The sequence below is a fragment of the Lipotes vexillifer genome, unplaced genomic scaffold (assembly GCF_000442215.2).
Source record: "Lipotes vexillifer unplaced genomic scaffold, Lipotes_vexillifer_v1.1 scaffold569, whole genome shotgun sequence".
Lineage (NCBI taxonomy): Eukaryota > Metazoa > Chordata > Mammalia > Artiodactyla > Lipotidae > Lipotes > Lipotes vexillifer.
In genome coordinates, this window is record NW_006795376.1 from 1,412,727 (window position 1) to 1,428,860 (window position 16,134).

The 16,134-nt window shown below is 39.9% G+C and overlaps 1 protein-coding gene across 1 annotated transcript in view; it reads right to left on the reverse strand.

The window, feature by feature from the left end:
* Positions 1 to 10,826: 10,826 nt before the first annotated feature.
* The window catches only part of CCDC28A (coiled-coil domain containing 28A), a 17,051-nt gene continuing 11,743 nt past the window's right edge, over positions 10,827 to 16,134 (reverse strand). The window contains exons 5-6 of the mRNA XM_007467597.1: positions 15,488 to 15,510; positions 10,827 to 11,392 (exon numbers count right to left, since the gene is read on the reverse strand). Coding sequence (XP_007467659.1) covers positions 11,338 to 11,392; positions 15,488 to 15,510 — 78 coding nt within the window. The 3' untranslated portion in view covers positions 10,827 to 11,337. The remainder of the gene's footprint in view (positions 11,393 to 15,487; positions 15,511 to 16,134) is intronic.

Consider the following 16,134-nt stretch of genomic DNA (forward strand, 5'->3'; position numbering starts at 1 on the left):
ATTTAGAAAATAAGAGTTCCTAAGAGTCTTAGAGACTTTGTCCCACAGCACCCTGATTCATATCCCAAGGCAGCCAGGGGCCTATCTCAAAGGGATTTGTGGATGCAGCCTTTGTTGAAGAGAATGGATTATAATAAGATACACAGAAAGCCCACAAAATTGTCAAGAAGATTGTTCTGGTGAAAGCATGACCAGCTTGAAATAAAAGGGATTGAGAAGGCCTGAAATAGTCTCTGAGCCTCCAGCTTTCTACAGGTAAGAAGCAGGCTGAGAAAGCTTTGCAACTGCAACCACAGATAATTTCTTATTGAAAAAGATGGGTGACTCAGAGAACAGAGCCAAGAGTCAGTAGTGCAGAGCCAAGAGTCAGTATTGCAGAGCCAAGAGAAGCTGAGAACAATGGATTAGGAGACTACTCCCAGGGAGTAGACCTGGACCATAATCAAGGAATTATCAGGACAACTGGTCTGGCTGAATTTCGGAATTGCTATGTACTAGAAACTGCCATATGACTTCTGTTTCCTGCCTTTGTGAATAGGAAAGACAGCTGTGGTTACCCTTTTTGTGTTTCACTAGTGTAATCTAGGTGTCTGGGAGACAGCTAAATTCACAGGTCTCCAGTTCAAGAGCAGTGACAGACAAGGAGCCTCACTTGCTATTGGACCTGATGCAGATCACGAGAGACTGGACTTCTAGACTGATACCATAACTGGATGAGACTTTGGGTGTCTTGGGATGGGGTAAATGCATTCTTCTTGTGAAAGGCATGTGAATTGTTGTGACCAGAGGATGCAACGTGGTATATTGTCTGTACATATAGCCAGGAATGATTGTTCCCATCCAGTTCTCCCATCAAGAAGTGGAGTCTTATTGCCCTTCCTCCCCACAAATCTGCACTAGCCCTGCCTTGTTATAACCAATAGGATGTTATGGAAGTGATGATATATGACTTCTGGTCCTGGGCTTTGAGACTTGCAGTTTCTCTTTCTGCAGTCTTGACATCTAGCTGCCGGGTAAATAAGCTTGGGCTAGATTACTGAGTGAGGTGAGACCACATGGAAAGACAGAGGTTGAACCAGCCCCCAACTATTTCAGCCACCCCAGTCAGAGCACCAGATGTGTGAATGAAGCCTTCTCGGGTATTCCAGTTCCAGCTGAGCTCTCAGGTAAATGCAACCAGATGAATGACCCCAGCCTACAACAGCAAGTGGAACTGCCCAGATGAATTGTGAACCCACAGAATTGTGAAAAACAATGATTCCTGTTTCAGATTTGGGGATGGTTTGTTATCCAGCACAGACTGACAAAGTTGTGTGTTGGTGAGCATCCAGAGATCATATATAGCTGGTCAAAGTGTAAATTAGTATAAGTACTTGAAAAACGGGCATTATTTCCTAAAGTTGAACATATGCGTACACTTGACCCAACAGAAAAACATGTACATGTGGACCAAATATATCCACAAGAATGTTCATAGCTGCTTTGGATAGCTCCAAACTGGATACAACCCAAGCATCCATCAACAGTTGAATAGATAAATATATTGTCATATATTCATGCAATAGAATGCTACAGGTCAATGAACAGGCTGCTGCTACACACAACAATATGCATGAATCACACACCTAAGACATTAAACAAGGGAAGCTGGAAACAAAGTAATACATTTTGCATGGTTTTTTTTTTTTTTTTCCTTTTTTGCGGTAAGCGGGCCTCTCACTTTTGTGGCCTCTCCCGTTGCGGAGCACAGGCTCCGGACGCGCAGGCTCAGCGGGCATGGCTCACGGGCACAGCCGCTCCGCGACATGTGGGATCTTCCCGGACTGGGGCACGAACCCGTGTCCCCTGCATCGGCAGGCGGACTCTCAACCACTGCGCCACCAGGGAAGCCCCTTGCATGGTTTTATTTATACAAAGTTCTATGCTCTAGTGGTTGAAGTCAGGATAGTGGTTACCTTTGGGGAGGAAAGAGAAGGTAATGACTAGAAGGGATATGAGAGGGGATTCTGGGGTGCTGGTATGGACCTAGGGGTGGGAGCCGGGGTGAGTTCACTTTGTAATTCATCGAGTATTACACTTATAACTTGCATATTTTTCTATGTCTTCTATTTTGATTAAGAAGTTTTAAAACAACATCAAATACTACTAAGTACCTAGAAAAAGTAAAAGTACAACTTTATAAAGATAGAAAACTTTACTGATAAACAATTTTTAGAGACCTAAATCAATGGAGAGAGATGTTTAGAGATATGTATTAGAGATTCAGAAAAATGAAGAGACTAATCCTCTCAAATTGATCTACAGATTCAATGCAATCTCAAAAAAAATCCCAAAGTGATATTGTATGTGTGTAACTTGAAAAGCTGATTCTAAAATGTTTATGGAAATTTACAAGGCTAAAGTAGTCCAGACAGTCTGGAAGAGCAAGAGAGGGAGATGTGTTTCTAGATATCGAGACGACTTATAGGGGAGGAGAGATAAATTGGGTGTTTGGGATTAACATATACACATTAACTGAATCACTTTGCAATACACCTGAAACTAACACAACTTTGTAGATCAACTGTCCTTCAATAAAAACAAACAAACAGGGCTTCCCTGGTGGCGCAGTGGTTGAGAGTCCACCTGCCGATGCAGGGGACGCGGGTTCGTGCCCCGGTCCGGGAAGATCCCACATGCTGCGGAGCGGCTGGGCCCGTGAGCCATGGGCGCTGAGCCTGTGCGTCCAGAGCCTGTGCTCCGCAACGGGAGAGGCCACAACAGTGAGAGGCCCGCGTACCACAAAAAAACACAAAACAAACAAACAAAAAAACAAGGATATATTGTATATAGCACAGGGAATTAACAGCCATTACCTTGTAATAACTTTTAATGGAGTATAATCTGTAAAAGCACTGAATCACTATGCTATAGACCTGAAACTAATATAATATTGTAAATCAACTATACTTCAATAAACAATTAATGTAGAAAAACATTATAAAGCTGCACTAATAAGATGACATGGTATTAGCATGGGGACAAACAACTAATCAGGGGAGCAGAAGAGAAGGGTCCAAAATAGACTCATGTATACATGGGCACTTCTTAGATTTCAAATCAAAGAGGAAGAGAGAGATTTTTCCATTTATAGAAAACAGAGTATCTATTTAAAAAAGAGAAATAGCAAGTGGACCACTTTCTCACACTGTACCACACCTACATCAATATCTGGAGGCTTTTTACATATAAATTCAATTACACATGGCTTGTGAGTGCCCAGAAGACAAAATGAAGAACAATGGATGAGGTCAGAGAGATGGATTTTGGCTCAGACTAAGTGGGAAAACAATCACTTCAGCAGCATTAGCTGTCTTGGGAGGTTATGTCCATTACAGAAGATGTTAAAACACAAATTGGATGACTGCTTCCACTGAAATTCTAGCTGAGATTCAAGCATCAGAAATGCCTAAGTTTCTAAGCAACCCTCTGTTGCTATAAATACCAAGAAGAGAGGGAACAATGTGAATTTCTTCAGCCTGGAGTAGCTGAAGAAATTTTATTGGCAAGTCAGAAGAATCTGAGAATAAGCCAAACACTGGTGGTGCCTCTACGCTTATTACACTTCAATGAGACAGAAGCACATTTTAAAAATGACTATCTCAGAAAGGCATGTACCATATTAGGAACAGTTTCAGAAATATTACAGAAGGGCAGCATGACATGGTGAGCACCACATTTGAATTCCTGCTCTGATCCCCCTAAATTGAAGCCTTAGGGACTTCACTGGTGGTCCAGTGGTTAAGACTCCATGCTTCCACTGCAGGGGGCATGGGTTTGATCCCTGGTCTGGGAACTAAGATCCCACATGCCGCACGGCCAAAAACAAACAAACAAAAAACCTCAACCTCCCCTCCAAAATTAAAGCTTTACAAGTAATTTCATCTCTGAGCCTCAGTCTCCTCACGTGTGAAGCAAGGCAGTGATGTGTCTTGGCAAACTACAGCACAGTAATGTTCAGATAAAAACCTCATGGCAATGTGGAAAATTAAATACCTCCCTCTGAATCAACATTAAATCAAAACAAATCCTTAGTTTCATAAGATGCCCAGCTGTTGTTATGTGAAATCTCTCCAAGAGCCAACATAAGGGATTTTTACTTAGCAACTTCTCAAAATTGGTATTATCCTCTGTGGTAAGGTATTACTGAGTTACAAAATGAGCGGAACATTACAGAAAGAATAGTTGCTATCTCTGCTGGTGGGCTTCAATATGTGAGTACAGTACATCATATACAGATATAAACATAGACACAGATACAAATTCCCACAGGATTATATTCATTCTCTTAGATGAATATGTTACTTTATTGACTAGTTATTTGATCCAGGGAGAGACGGCATGCTGGCAATCACTACTTCTTTAAGTGGAATGATTTCTTTTCATAGTCCAGCATTTAAAATCTCTCCAGGGACTTCCTTGGTGGCACAGTGGTTAAGAATCTGTCTGCCAATGCAGGGGACATGGGTTCAATCCCTGGTCCAGGAAGATCCCACATGCCGAGGAGCAGCTAAGCCCGTGCGCCACACCTACTGAGCCTGCACTCTAGAGCCTGCCAGCCATAACTACTGAAGCCCGTGCACCTAGAGCCCGTGCTCCGCAACAAGAGAAGCCACCACAATGAGAAGCCCGTGCACCACAACGAAGAGTAGCCTCCACTCACCACAACTAGAGAAAGCCCACATGCAGCAACGAAGACCTAATGCAGCCAAAAATTTTAGAAATAAAACTAAAATAATTTTTAAAAATTCTTTCAGCCTCTAAAAAATACAACACAAAACTCTCCAAATAGTAGCTCCATAAGATATTAATAGGTATTTCCCAGAAAAACAGCATCTGTGGTTAAATATGCCTGGAAATGATTGATTGAACAAAATTAAAACTGTTTTTTTGTAGGATGTTTTGCAAATTTAGTATATTGATGTTCAGTCAATCTCCAAGAGAAGGAGGTAATATGTAGCATATCTCTTGTTCATTGTTAAAGGAGCCTATCATGAAGTGTATTAGTTGTCTAATGTGGGTATCATGGTGGGTATCTAGTGCTGTGTAACAAACAGTCCCAAAACGTAGTTGGTTTAAAAAAGCATTTATTCTCTCACAGTCAGGGGTCAAGCATGGCTTAACTAGGTCCTCTGGTTCAGGGTCTCTCACAACCCAAGTGTCAGCTGCAGCTTTTGTCATCCCAAAGCTGAACTGGGGAAGGATCCACTTCCAAGCTTGGGTAGAGGGTTGTCAGCACGATTCAGTTCCTCACAGACTGAGGAGAAAGGGCCTCATTTCCTTGCAGGCTGGAGGCTCCCCTCCCAGGTGGGCTTCTCCACAGCTTAGCTCACAAGACGGCAGCTGGCTTCCACCCAAGTAAGCAAGCGAGAGGGCAAGAGAGGGCAGGCAAGATGGAAGCTAAAGTCTGTAACAAAATCTCAGAAGTGATGTACCATTGCTTTTTGATTCGTCAGAGCAGGGGTCAGCAAACATGGTCAGCAGGCCATATTTGGCCCACTGCCCATTTTTGTAAATAGTTTTATTGAAAGACAGCTAATCATATTTATTTACATATTGTCTGCAGTTGCTTTTCAGTACAACAGCAGAATTGAGTAATTGGGAAAGAAACCATATGGCTCACAGAGCAAACAAAATTTCCTACCTGGCCCTTTACAGAAAAAGTTTGGCAAACCCTGCATTAGAAACAAGTCTAGCCTCCACTTGAGGAGAGGAGATTCAAAAGGGCATGAACACCAGGAAGCTGGGGTCGTTGGGAGTCATTTTAGAAGCTGCCTACCTTGTAGTGCCTGCCAACAGGTAGGGACTTGGCAAGTAGTTGCTGAGTGAGTAAATGAATAATTGTTCACATCCACCAATTTTCTAAATTCAAGGACTGAAAGAAAAGTTGCTAGCCAAGAAAAAGCCAAATTCCTTCACTGATTATTAGGATTTGACAACTGCATCACAACTGTAACAACCTATCAACTTGTGTGATCTTCTTATTAGTAATTTCCATCATTATGTCAAGTGAGTTAGATGGCAAAATAAGCTTAGAATTGAATTCATATGTAGATCGGACAGATTATTCTTTCACAACATCAGCAAATTGGAAGAAAGCGTACGTATTTGAGATGAGAATTCACTCTGGGGGCAAGAATATTTATTGTGAATTATGTTTACAATCGGACAGCTACAGTATCTTCTAATACCAAGAGAGACTCAAAACCTAAATGTACAAAATCAAATTCTCATCAATTTTTTTCATCTTTTCTCCAAGTGCTTTCTCCAAAAGCCAAAATACTGTACCACAAAGTTCTTCCTTGATCATTTAGGATCTCTCTTGTTCTAATACAAAGTAGCGAGTCATTCTTGGAAGAGGAAATGTCCTGCTGCTGCTTTGCTTACAGCCTAGTTTTCCACTGAATTGAAACTCCAGTGTGGGTGACACAAACTGGAGAACTATTTCTTACCTCACTCTGTAAAACAAGGGCTCTAAATATTTCTAAAGTTTGGTGCAAAAAGGGAATAAAGAGGAGACCCCAATCTGTGACTCTTCTCATGTGTTACTGGATCCAACAAACATATTAAGTAACTAAATCAAAGTGGGGAGGCGGACATGGAATAAAGGCTATATTTAACATCCTACATTTTTTTGAGTAGCTACTCTGACTAACACAGTGCTAGTAAGTCTCTTTCCCATACACAAGCTCATTTATTTCTCACATTCATCCTGGGAGTTTGATTACAGATGAAAAGAACAGGGTAAAGAAAATATTCCAAGGTCACACAGGTAGTAACCGGTATCAAGTTTAAAGGTTATACTGGATTTTTTCCTAACATGTGAGTGTAACTTGAATTGGATGTATGACTGGTATGGGTTAATTTGGAAATATACTTTCTATCCCATGACTTATTATTCTTTATAACTGACATATCAATGAGAAACTCAGCAATCCACACTTGCACCTCCATGCTTAGGGAGAAAAAGGCGGGTGGGGGGTGGCGGGTGGTGCCTGGTGTGTAACAACCAAAGCCAGGTTAAGGGGTGAGAGGGCTGGACAGCTGCCAGTCCATACAGAGAGCTAAATCATCACTGGGATAAATCAGAACCCTGTTGTCATTAACTATGTTTCCACAGGTGATTGGTTACACAGCTGGAGGAATGTAAATTACTCGGGTCCTACTCCACTGTACAAGACACTGACTTGGAGTGGAAACTGGAAACAAAACATTGTTCCCTGGCACAGAGGTACCTACATATGAGTACTTTGGCAATTCACATTGCCAGTTGTACAATGATTCATTTATTTTCTAAAAGTTAATTCCTTAAATATGCCTCCTCAGAGGTTGTGTGGTTCTAAAGATTGCAGAAAAGAACGGGTATACAGGAAAAGTGAGTGTGATTTGTGAAAAAATAGAAATGAAAGATAATTCCGGTTAAGTTAAATGTCCTATATTCAGGGCATGTAAAAACATGCCATTTTGAACATAAACTGGTATATAATTTTTATTAAATGCACAAATAAATAATGAAAGTAATAGCATGTTTGAGGCACAGGAGTTTTGTGAGCCAAAACTGGACATAATCAAATGCTGGATTTGCTCACAGATATAGAAGTTTAAAGCTATAACATTAAAATCATAACAAGAAGTGACTGTACTATTTAAATTCATTCAAGAAGAATAATCAATTATTGTTGTTCTAAAACTTCCAAGTCCCAACCCCTACTTTCTTTCACGTAAATAGTGGTTTTTAGAGCACGATTTTTGAGGTTCCAATGATGCACAAATGTCAAGATGGGCCTGAAAACAATTACACGGGTTGTGCTGCACTTGAATACGTGTGTTGTTAGGATATCCTGTTCTGATACATGGCAAGGTTGATTAATAAGCAGAGCATGGGTCCTTTTAAAAAGATAAAATATAAGTATCACGATTTTAACTAAGATTTGATCTTATTGATCTATACATGACTATAACCCTATTCATCAAATCTTAGCATATTAACTTTTCAGAGCTATACAGTTCTAACCACTTACTGTATTCACAGTAGATTCTTTGTATTTCTCTTTCACTACCTGCCCCCCCATCCCTCTCACTCCCCGCCCCCACCGTGACCCCACTTTTCAGACTCTGGCCGGAGGAAGAGGGTGAGAACTGCCCGAAGGAGGGAGGGAGTCGCTGTGAGCCAGCTCAGAATCCTATGAAGATCAGTGTTTTCCAAACTGCTCAATAACTCAATGACTTCATCCCTATCTCAAATGCGTGCTCTGCAGGAGATAACAGTTTACTGGCCACAGCCCAATTCAAACTGACCCTAGGCAGGGACAGTGGTGTTTCTCCCAAGCGCCACTTCAGTGCTGTGGTTCTCCAAGGTCACCGAGGGGGAGCCCAGCGAGGGCGCTGCTTTGGGTCTTCCCGAGGCTGCACCGGGAACTAAACCGCCCGGGGGCTGGGCCCCCATGGCCCCAAGAAAAAGCTGTGCAGCCCGGAAGGCAAGCGCTTTACCTCCGGGAGGTGGCGGAGAGTCGAGGCTCCGGGTGTCTGCCTCCTCTTTGGACCTCGTGGAGCTGCAAGAGCAGGACCCCGGACGCAGCCTGAGGGGCAGGGGCGGGGCCGGCAGCCCGCTGTCTCCATAGAGACCGACCACGTGGCCCCGCAGCTCCCGGCACCAGCACCCACACAGGGTTCCAGAGCGGCTGGAGGGACCGCGCGTGTGACCGACCCCACCTTCCCAGCTGGAAGGCCCAGAGGCCGGCGTACCAAGCCCCGAGCGCCAGTGCCCTGCCGGCCAACGCCCCCTCCTTAAGGGCTGCACCGGATTCCGGCCCGGGCGGCGTTCCCGCTTCTTTGTCACCCTTCAGGGAGTCTGCGGTGGGATCCCGGGCATCACTGTAGTTCCAGAAGCCCCTGAAGACACGGAGCAGTGGGGCCAGACCCCTACAGGAGACTTGGATACAGAAGCCAACGTTTCCTTGCTCTCAAAGAAAGCCAGCAATTTTAAGGCTGTGTGATGGAAAAGGTGGGGTTTCGTATCTTCAGCAAATCCTCAGAATATTTTAATACTTATTGCCAATTTTCACATTATACAGGAGGTACCAAAGCCAAAGCAACATCCTTCTTAATTAATTTCTAATGGTTCTGGTCAAAATGCCTTTAAGTGTTTATTGTGAAGCCTGGAAGTTTTTTTCTTTTATATGTAGATGAATAGTTACCACCAAGGAAAGACGTTCACAACATGAAAAACAGGTTAGGAAACCATATGAATAGTACTACCTAATTTTTGTAAATAAACGTTTGTCTAAGAAGTCTGGAAGTATGTAAGCAAATGTTAAATGGTTTGCTCCCGTAGTACTTTTAAAAAATCAACTAAAAAAATTTCTACAATAAATATGCAACATCTATATAAATAATAAATTTTATTCTGATCCAGGCACCTCATTTTTTTCCCCTGTTGCTTTTAACATGTTTTAGTTGTGTGAAAGGATACAAATTAGATAAACTAAAAATTTGTTACCTGGGACCCACATGGGGTTCACTGACACAAAGGACAAATGAACCAGCTGAATAAACAAGGTCAATCTGCTGCTCTGTCACTAAGCCACAGGAAACAGCTTTTGCTTTACTCTATCTCAGGACCCATCCAAGAAAAACACGTCAATTGGCAAAGTTTCCTTTTGCTCTGTCAGACCCTAGAATGCTTTTTCCCTTGGAATCCCTATTTGCTCAATCCAACAAAGCAGTTTTGAAGGTTACATTTAATGTTCTGGTGATTTTCTCAGTTTTAAAAGGGGTATTTATTAAAAGGACTGATTAGATAAACTGATCAAAACTCTTGGAATGCAGAATGCCAAAAATTACTGAAATTGAGACTTTAAAAAAATATTGTTCAATGGGTCCCCACCCTCCCCATCTCCCATTAGGTGCTTGTTTCTGTGGCCTGGAAACAAGGAGGAAGAAGCATGGACCTATTCTACAAGGTGAAGGCAAGTGAGCTATAAATGGATAAACAAAATGTGGTATATCCATACAATGGAATGTGATTTGGCCAGGAAAAGAAGTATTGATAACATGCTACAACATGGATGAACCTTGAAACCTTGAAAACATTATACTAAGTAAAAGAAGCCAGTTACAAAAGCCACGTATTGTATGATTCCATTGATAGAAAATGTTCAGAACTGGCAAATCCTTAGAAACAGAAAATAGATTACTGTTGTCAAGGGCTGAGGGGTTCGGGAGATAGGGAGTGACTGCTAATGAGTTTCTTTCTGAGGTGACGAACATGTTCTAGAATTAAATTATGATGAGGGATGCACAACTCTGTGAATCTACTATAAACCGCTGAATTATATACTTTAGAAAAGGTAAATTCTATGGCATATGAATTATTTCAATAAAGCTATTTAAAAACTAATGTTAATGTTCAGCTACTGTTTGCTGAACATTACTGGTGTCGGCTATTGTGCTAAGCATCTTATATGTACTTTTTTACTTCTTCATAACAACCACTACAAGCTGGTCATTAACCTCATTTTCTAGATTAAAAATAAAAATTAAAATAGAAACTGAGCAAACACACATGAACCCAAAGCTAATGGGCAGAATGCGGATTCAAATCAAGGTCTAAGTAAGGTCAAAGACCATGCTCTTTTCATTATGCCAATATTTAAATGTTCATAAGTTGCAAGATTTGCAAGAAAGTTACAGAACCTCAGTTTTCTAAACACAGTTTACCTTTGAGGACTGAGCCCTTGTATTCCCAGATTGAAGACTACAGGTTTCTCCAAAACAGAGAGAGAGACTAATTTAAAACAATCACTTTATTAAAAATAGCGAATTTCACAAATACTCATTTAACATTTTGTTGTCACTGGCCACTAGAAAACACACTGGGCGTGTGTACTGATTACCTAACGTAAACTGAAGCTGGGCTCCCACAAAAAGCCTGGGCATCATCAACTTATGATCAACAGTGGAATAAGTTTGGTGAGCTCAGGAAGGATAAATCCTTCAGCCCCATCAACAACATTCAGCACAGTGCATTTCAAGTATAACCCGTAAGGCAACAATATAAAGCATAGCAGCAAAAGCTCTGTATCACATTTCCTGATTATGCCTTCCACAAGGCCGAGGCCTCCAGTTATGGTGAATTATGGCAAGTCGAGTTCACTGAAAGCAGCATGTGAAAGCAGTCGCTGCACTTGCACTTTAATTAATTCCTTATTGTGGAAGATGATTCTGCTACTGGATTCAGCTAGAAGAGTAAAGAATGCTGCTTTTCTTCAAACCACGAGAAAGCGACTGCATTTCATTTTAGCCGGCAGAAGTATTTGGAACATCTTGTGCATCTGCCAAATGGAGTTTCTGTCTGGATTCATCAGTTAAGAAGATTTTCACTCTCTAATGAATACTTCTTTTAAATTTCTGGAAATAACATTCAAGAGCTAAGAGACAGAGGTAATAAAAAAAGAAGTATGTTTAAAGGGAAAGTGCCTATGCTGCTATTGAGAAAATCGGATGTGGTAAGACAATCTTTAAATGGAGTAAAGTAATTTTACTATGTCTAGAATTTGAAGATTTAAAAACAAATCACTGATTCAAGACTATGTTCCAGGACTTCCCTGGTGGCGCCGTGATTAAGAGTCCGCCTGCCAATGCAGGGGACACAGGTTCAATCTCTGGCCCGGGAAGATCTCACATGCCATGGAGCAACTGAGCCTGTTCTCTAGAGCCCGTGAGCCACAACTACTGAGGCCCACATGCCTAGAGCCCGTATTCCACAACTACTGAGCCCACGCGCCACAACTACTGAAGCCCGCACACCTAGAGCCCGTGTTCCGCAACGAGAAGCTACCATAATGAAAAGGCCGTGCACCACAACGAAGAGTAGCCCCCTGCTCGCCGCAACTAGAGAAAGCCCACGCGCAGCAACGAAGACCCAACGGAGCCAAAAAAAGAAAATATAAAAATAAAAAATAGGGCTTAAAAAATAGAAAAAATACTATGTTCCAGGTTCTAATAGAGCACAGAATTATTTTAATGCAGCAAGAATCATTTTCATGGTAAGAAGCTGATTAGAGGCAAATATGAAAACTTACTGGATTAACAAAATTCACTTGAAAAGACAACACCACTTCATTTCCTTGGGAAAATAATTTCTTTGTGAAAGTCCAAGAGAATGAAATAAAATCGTCATAGCTCTAAAACCTTTCCTATAATCCTCTGAATTATTCTTCAAGAAAAATGGAAATAGGATAAAATTCCTGCATAGTTTATTCCATTCCCTTCTCATCACTGCCTTTCATTTTCCTCTTTCATATATATGATCCACTTGCCACCTGTTTTTCAAGACTCAATTCAAACAATGATCTGGATATACTGAGGACAACTAAATGCTAGCAATACGAGTACAGCAGACATTTGCAAAAATGTACAGACATGAGCTGTGCCGTCAGAGACATCTTGTTCAGTTGGAAGGTTGAGATTTAACACATATCAACAGATAATGAAATAACGCAGAATGCTAGTTTGGGGTACAAACAAAATGCTTTATGGAAGTGGTCAGCTTGAGTGTTATTTGATAAGGAGAAGGGGGAGGCCAGAGCAACTCTAGGTAGGAAGTACAACCTGAACAAAGGCATTAAGGTGAGCATGAACTTGGGCATGCAGAGAGCCAACTTGGTGGAAATGAAAAATAATGAAAACTATAACAGGATGAATATGCCGTGATCAAATTACTGAGAACCTTCTAAAAATCTGACATAGTAAAAACTTGGTAAGAAACAAGAATGGCAAGATGAAAGTGATGTTTTAGGAAGAATAACTCAGTGGCAACGTCTAAAGTCTACAGCAGTACTGTCCAATAGAAATATAATGTAAGCCACATAGTTTTTAAAATATATTTTATTTATACTCATCATCATAAAATTATCATTTCAACATGTAATCATAAAAATATTGATAGTGTACATCTTTTCATTCTAAATCTTTGAAATCAGGTGTGCACGTTACACTTAAAGCACACGTCAATCCATGTTGCCATCACTTCATGTGCTCAGTAGTTACTTGGCTAGTGGCTGCCATATTGGACAGTGCAGCTCTAGGGTTTCTAGAGAACAGAAATTTGAAAGGTTGTGGAATCAGGTGATGAGGGTAGAGAATGAAGGAAGAATACAAAACAGAACTGATAACACCTGACAACTAACTGTAATTAAGACAGCAAATAATTTCATGTCCCTGTCCAGGCTAAATGGCAGATAGTGCCATGACTGATTAGCAATGTCTGCTATAGTCATAGAAGGGAGTTTTAAACAATCTTGAAGATTAAAATAATAGGGGCACTTGAGAAAACCATAATTCAAAAAGAGACATGTACCACAATGTTCATTGCAGCACTATTTACAATAGTCAGGACATGGAAGCAACCTAAGTGTCCATCGACAGATGAATGGATAAAGAAGATGTGGCACATATATACAATGGAATATTACTTGGCCATAAAAAGAAACGAAATTGAGTTATTTGAGTTGAGGTGGATGGACCTAGAGTCTGTCAATACAGGGTGAAGTAAGTCAGAAAGAGAAAAACAAATACCGTATGCTAACGCATATATATGTAGTCTAAAAAAAAAATGGTTCTGATGAGCCTAGGGGCAGGACAGGAATAAAGACGCAGACATAGAGAATGGACTTGAGGACACGGGGATGGGGAAGGGTAAGCTGGGATGAAGTGAGAGAATGGCATGGACATATATACACTAACAAATGTAAAATAGCTAGCTAGTGGGAAGCAGCTGCATCGCACAGGGAGATCAGCTCAGTGCTTTGTGTCTACCTAGAGGGGTGGGATAGGGAGGGTGGGAGGGAGGCACAAGAGGGAGAAGATATGGGGATGTATGTGTATGTATAACTGATTCACTTTGTTATAAAGCAGAAACTAACACAACATTGTAAAGCAATTACACTCCAATAAAGATGTTTAAAAAATAAAAATAATAGGGGCACTGATGACAGAGAGGAAAATTAGGAAGGGAAAGTATGAATACGGAAAGAACATTTATTACAGATGAGGAAACTAGGGTTGCTAGGCTTTGCTCAAGGTTACACAGCTGCTTACCAAGACCTGAGACCAAGCGATTCAAAGGCCATGCGCTTGCAGTCTACCACCACGGCCTGCTTAACCACTGGGGCTGAAGTGAGGAAAGCGGGAGACAAATGAGTCTAAATGTTTAACAGAAACTCAGATAAAAGGAGAGGAGTTAATGTGTCATAAGCAGAGAGAGAATATAAAGCATAGAATATAATGTAAGACAAATACAAAGAAAAAAAAGAACCGGGAACTACTACTAAGAAAAGCCTCCTAATTAACTCCTATCTTACCCCCATATTAAACTCTTTCTTGGCAGTGGTATCTTACATTAATATCTACTACAGTTTATGTGGCTTCTCAAAACTGTATTTTCTTCATCTGTAAAATGGGGAATATAACACCACCTATTTCCAAGAGTAGGACCAAATGAGATAATGCGTGTAAAACACTTCATATAATGCTTGGCAAATAGTAGGTATTCAGTAAAGGTGAGATATTAATTACTATTACTGGATTTGTATATATCTTCCTATTTCTTCATTGTTTTTACTGCACAATTCAGCAGTTAGTAACAGTATATGTTACTGCAATAAGAGTGATTTTTAAAAATATATATTCTATATAGTTTGGAAATTTTCATATACACATGACTACATGTAGCAGTTACCCCATATTAAAGATGATACTCTGAAATGTTAAACAATCTACCCAAATTTACATTAGCAAAACGTGGAACCAAATTTCGAAAATCAAATCTCTTAACTCTACAACCAGTATCCTTTCCAGTATCTCACTATTTGGTTCAAAGAGATGTCTTACCACTAAAGCTATTTTACAGGCAGGATCATTTTTTGGTTGTTCTTATATATCTCACATTGTGCCTATCAGTATGTTCAAAAATACATTTAAAAAATTTCTTGAAATAACTGCTGTAAATTGAAATGTCAAAACATGAATATTTTACATGTGCCTTTGTGATTTCCTTTAAGTTACTCCTATAATACACTTTAATGCATCTAAAATATTCTAGTTCTAATACTAAATTTAGAGTACTGTATTATGTCTGCTATCCCACTTCCATTTAGCTTAAGAATCTAAGATTCAAAATAATGTATACGGCAACTAGCCTAATTCTTAATTCTCTTGATTAAAACATTTAAAAAATTTGTCTTAAAAACCCAGAAACCATACAGAGCAAAGCACAAACCATAGAAAAACAAAATTTCAGCATACAAAACAACTGGGAAATTCCATTTAGAAACTAAAGGGAAAGATGGCCCCAGTAAATAGCAGTAGGTTTCTTCACTTGATTGGGACTATTCACCAAAAATTATAATCTGTGAACTTTTCACTGTTGATGTTAAGCAAAGGATACATGGAAGAATTCAATTCTTCTAGCTGTAACACAAAATAACAAATTTAATTTTTATTTTTATAAGATAACTATCATAGATAATTGTTAACCATACATTATTAAAGACATTATTTCGCATTTAATCTTTCTTTAAACAAAAAATTATTAAAGAAAAAACTTTCTAAAAATTTCCAGACTGGGAAATTCACTTATGCAAAATAATAATAAAGTAGCTTTAGTATTTATGAAATAAGAATATAAGAGAATTAAAACCATATGATAAAATCTGAAGTTTTATAAGGATTCTTAAAACCATGCTTAATTATAATCATCTCTAATAATAAATTTTTTTAAAAGCTGCCATTTTAATGATCAAAACCTTTAACAACTTTATGAATTACAAAAATGATTTTATGTGATATTCAGTTTTTAGTATGAGGTAGAATTAACCACCCCTATTTTACAGAGAGAAAAATCTGAGTTACAAAAACATTAAATTGCCCAAAGTTATACAGCTCTATGTAGACCCTGGACTAAACAAAGGCTCTCTGGTTTCAAATTCAGTTTTCAACATACCACAATCACAATTAAAAGTATAGGTTTGAGGGCTTCCCTGGTGGCGCAGTGGTTGAGAGTCCGCCTGCCGATGCAGGGGACACGGGTTCGTG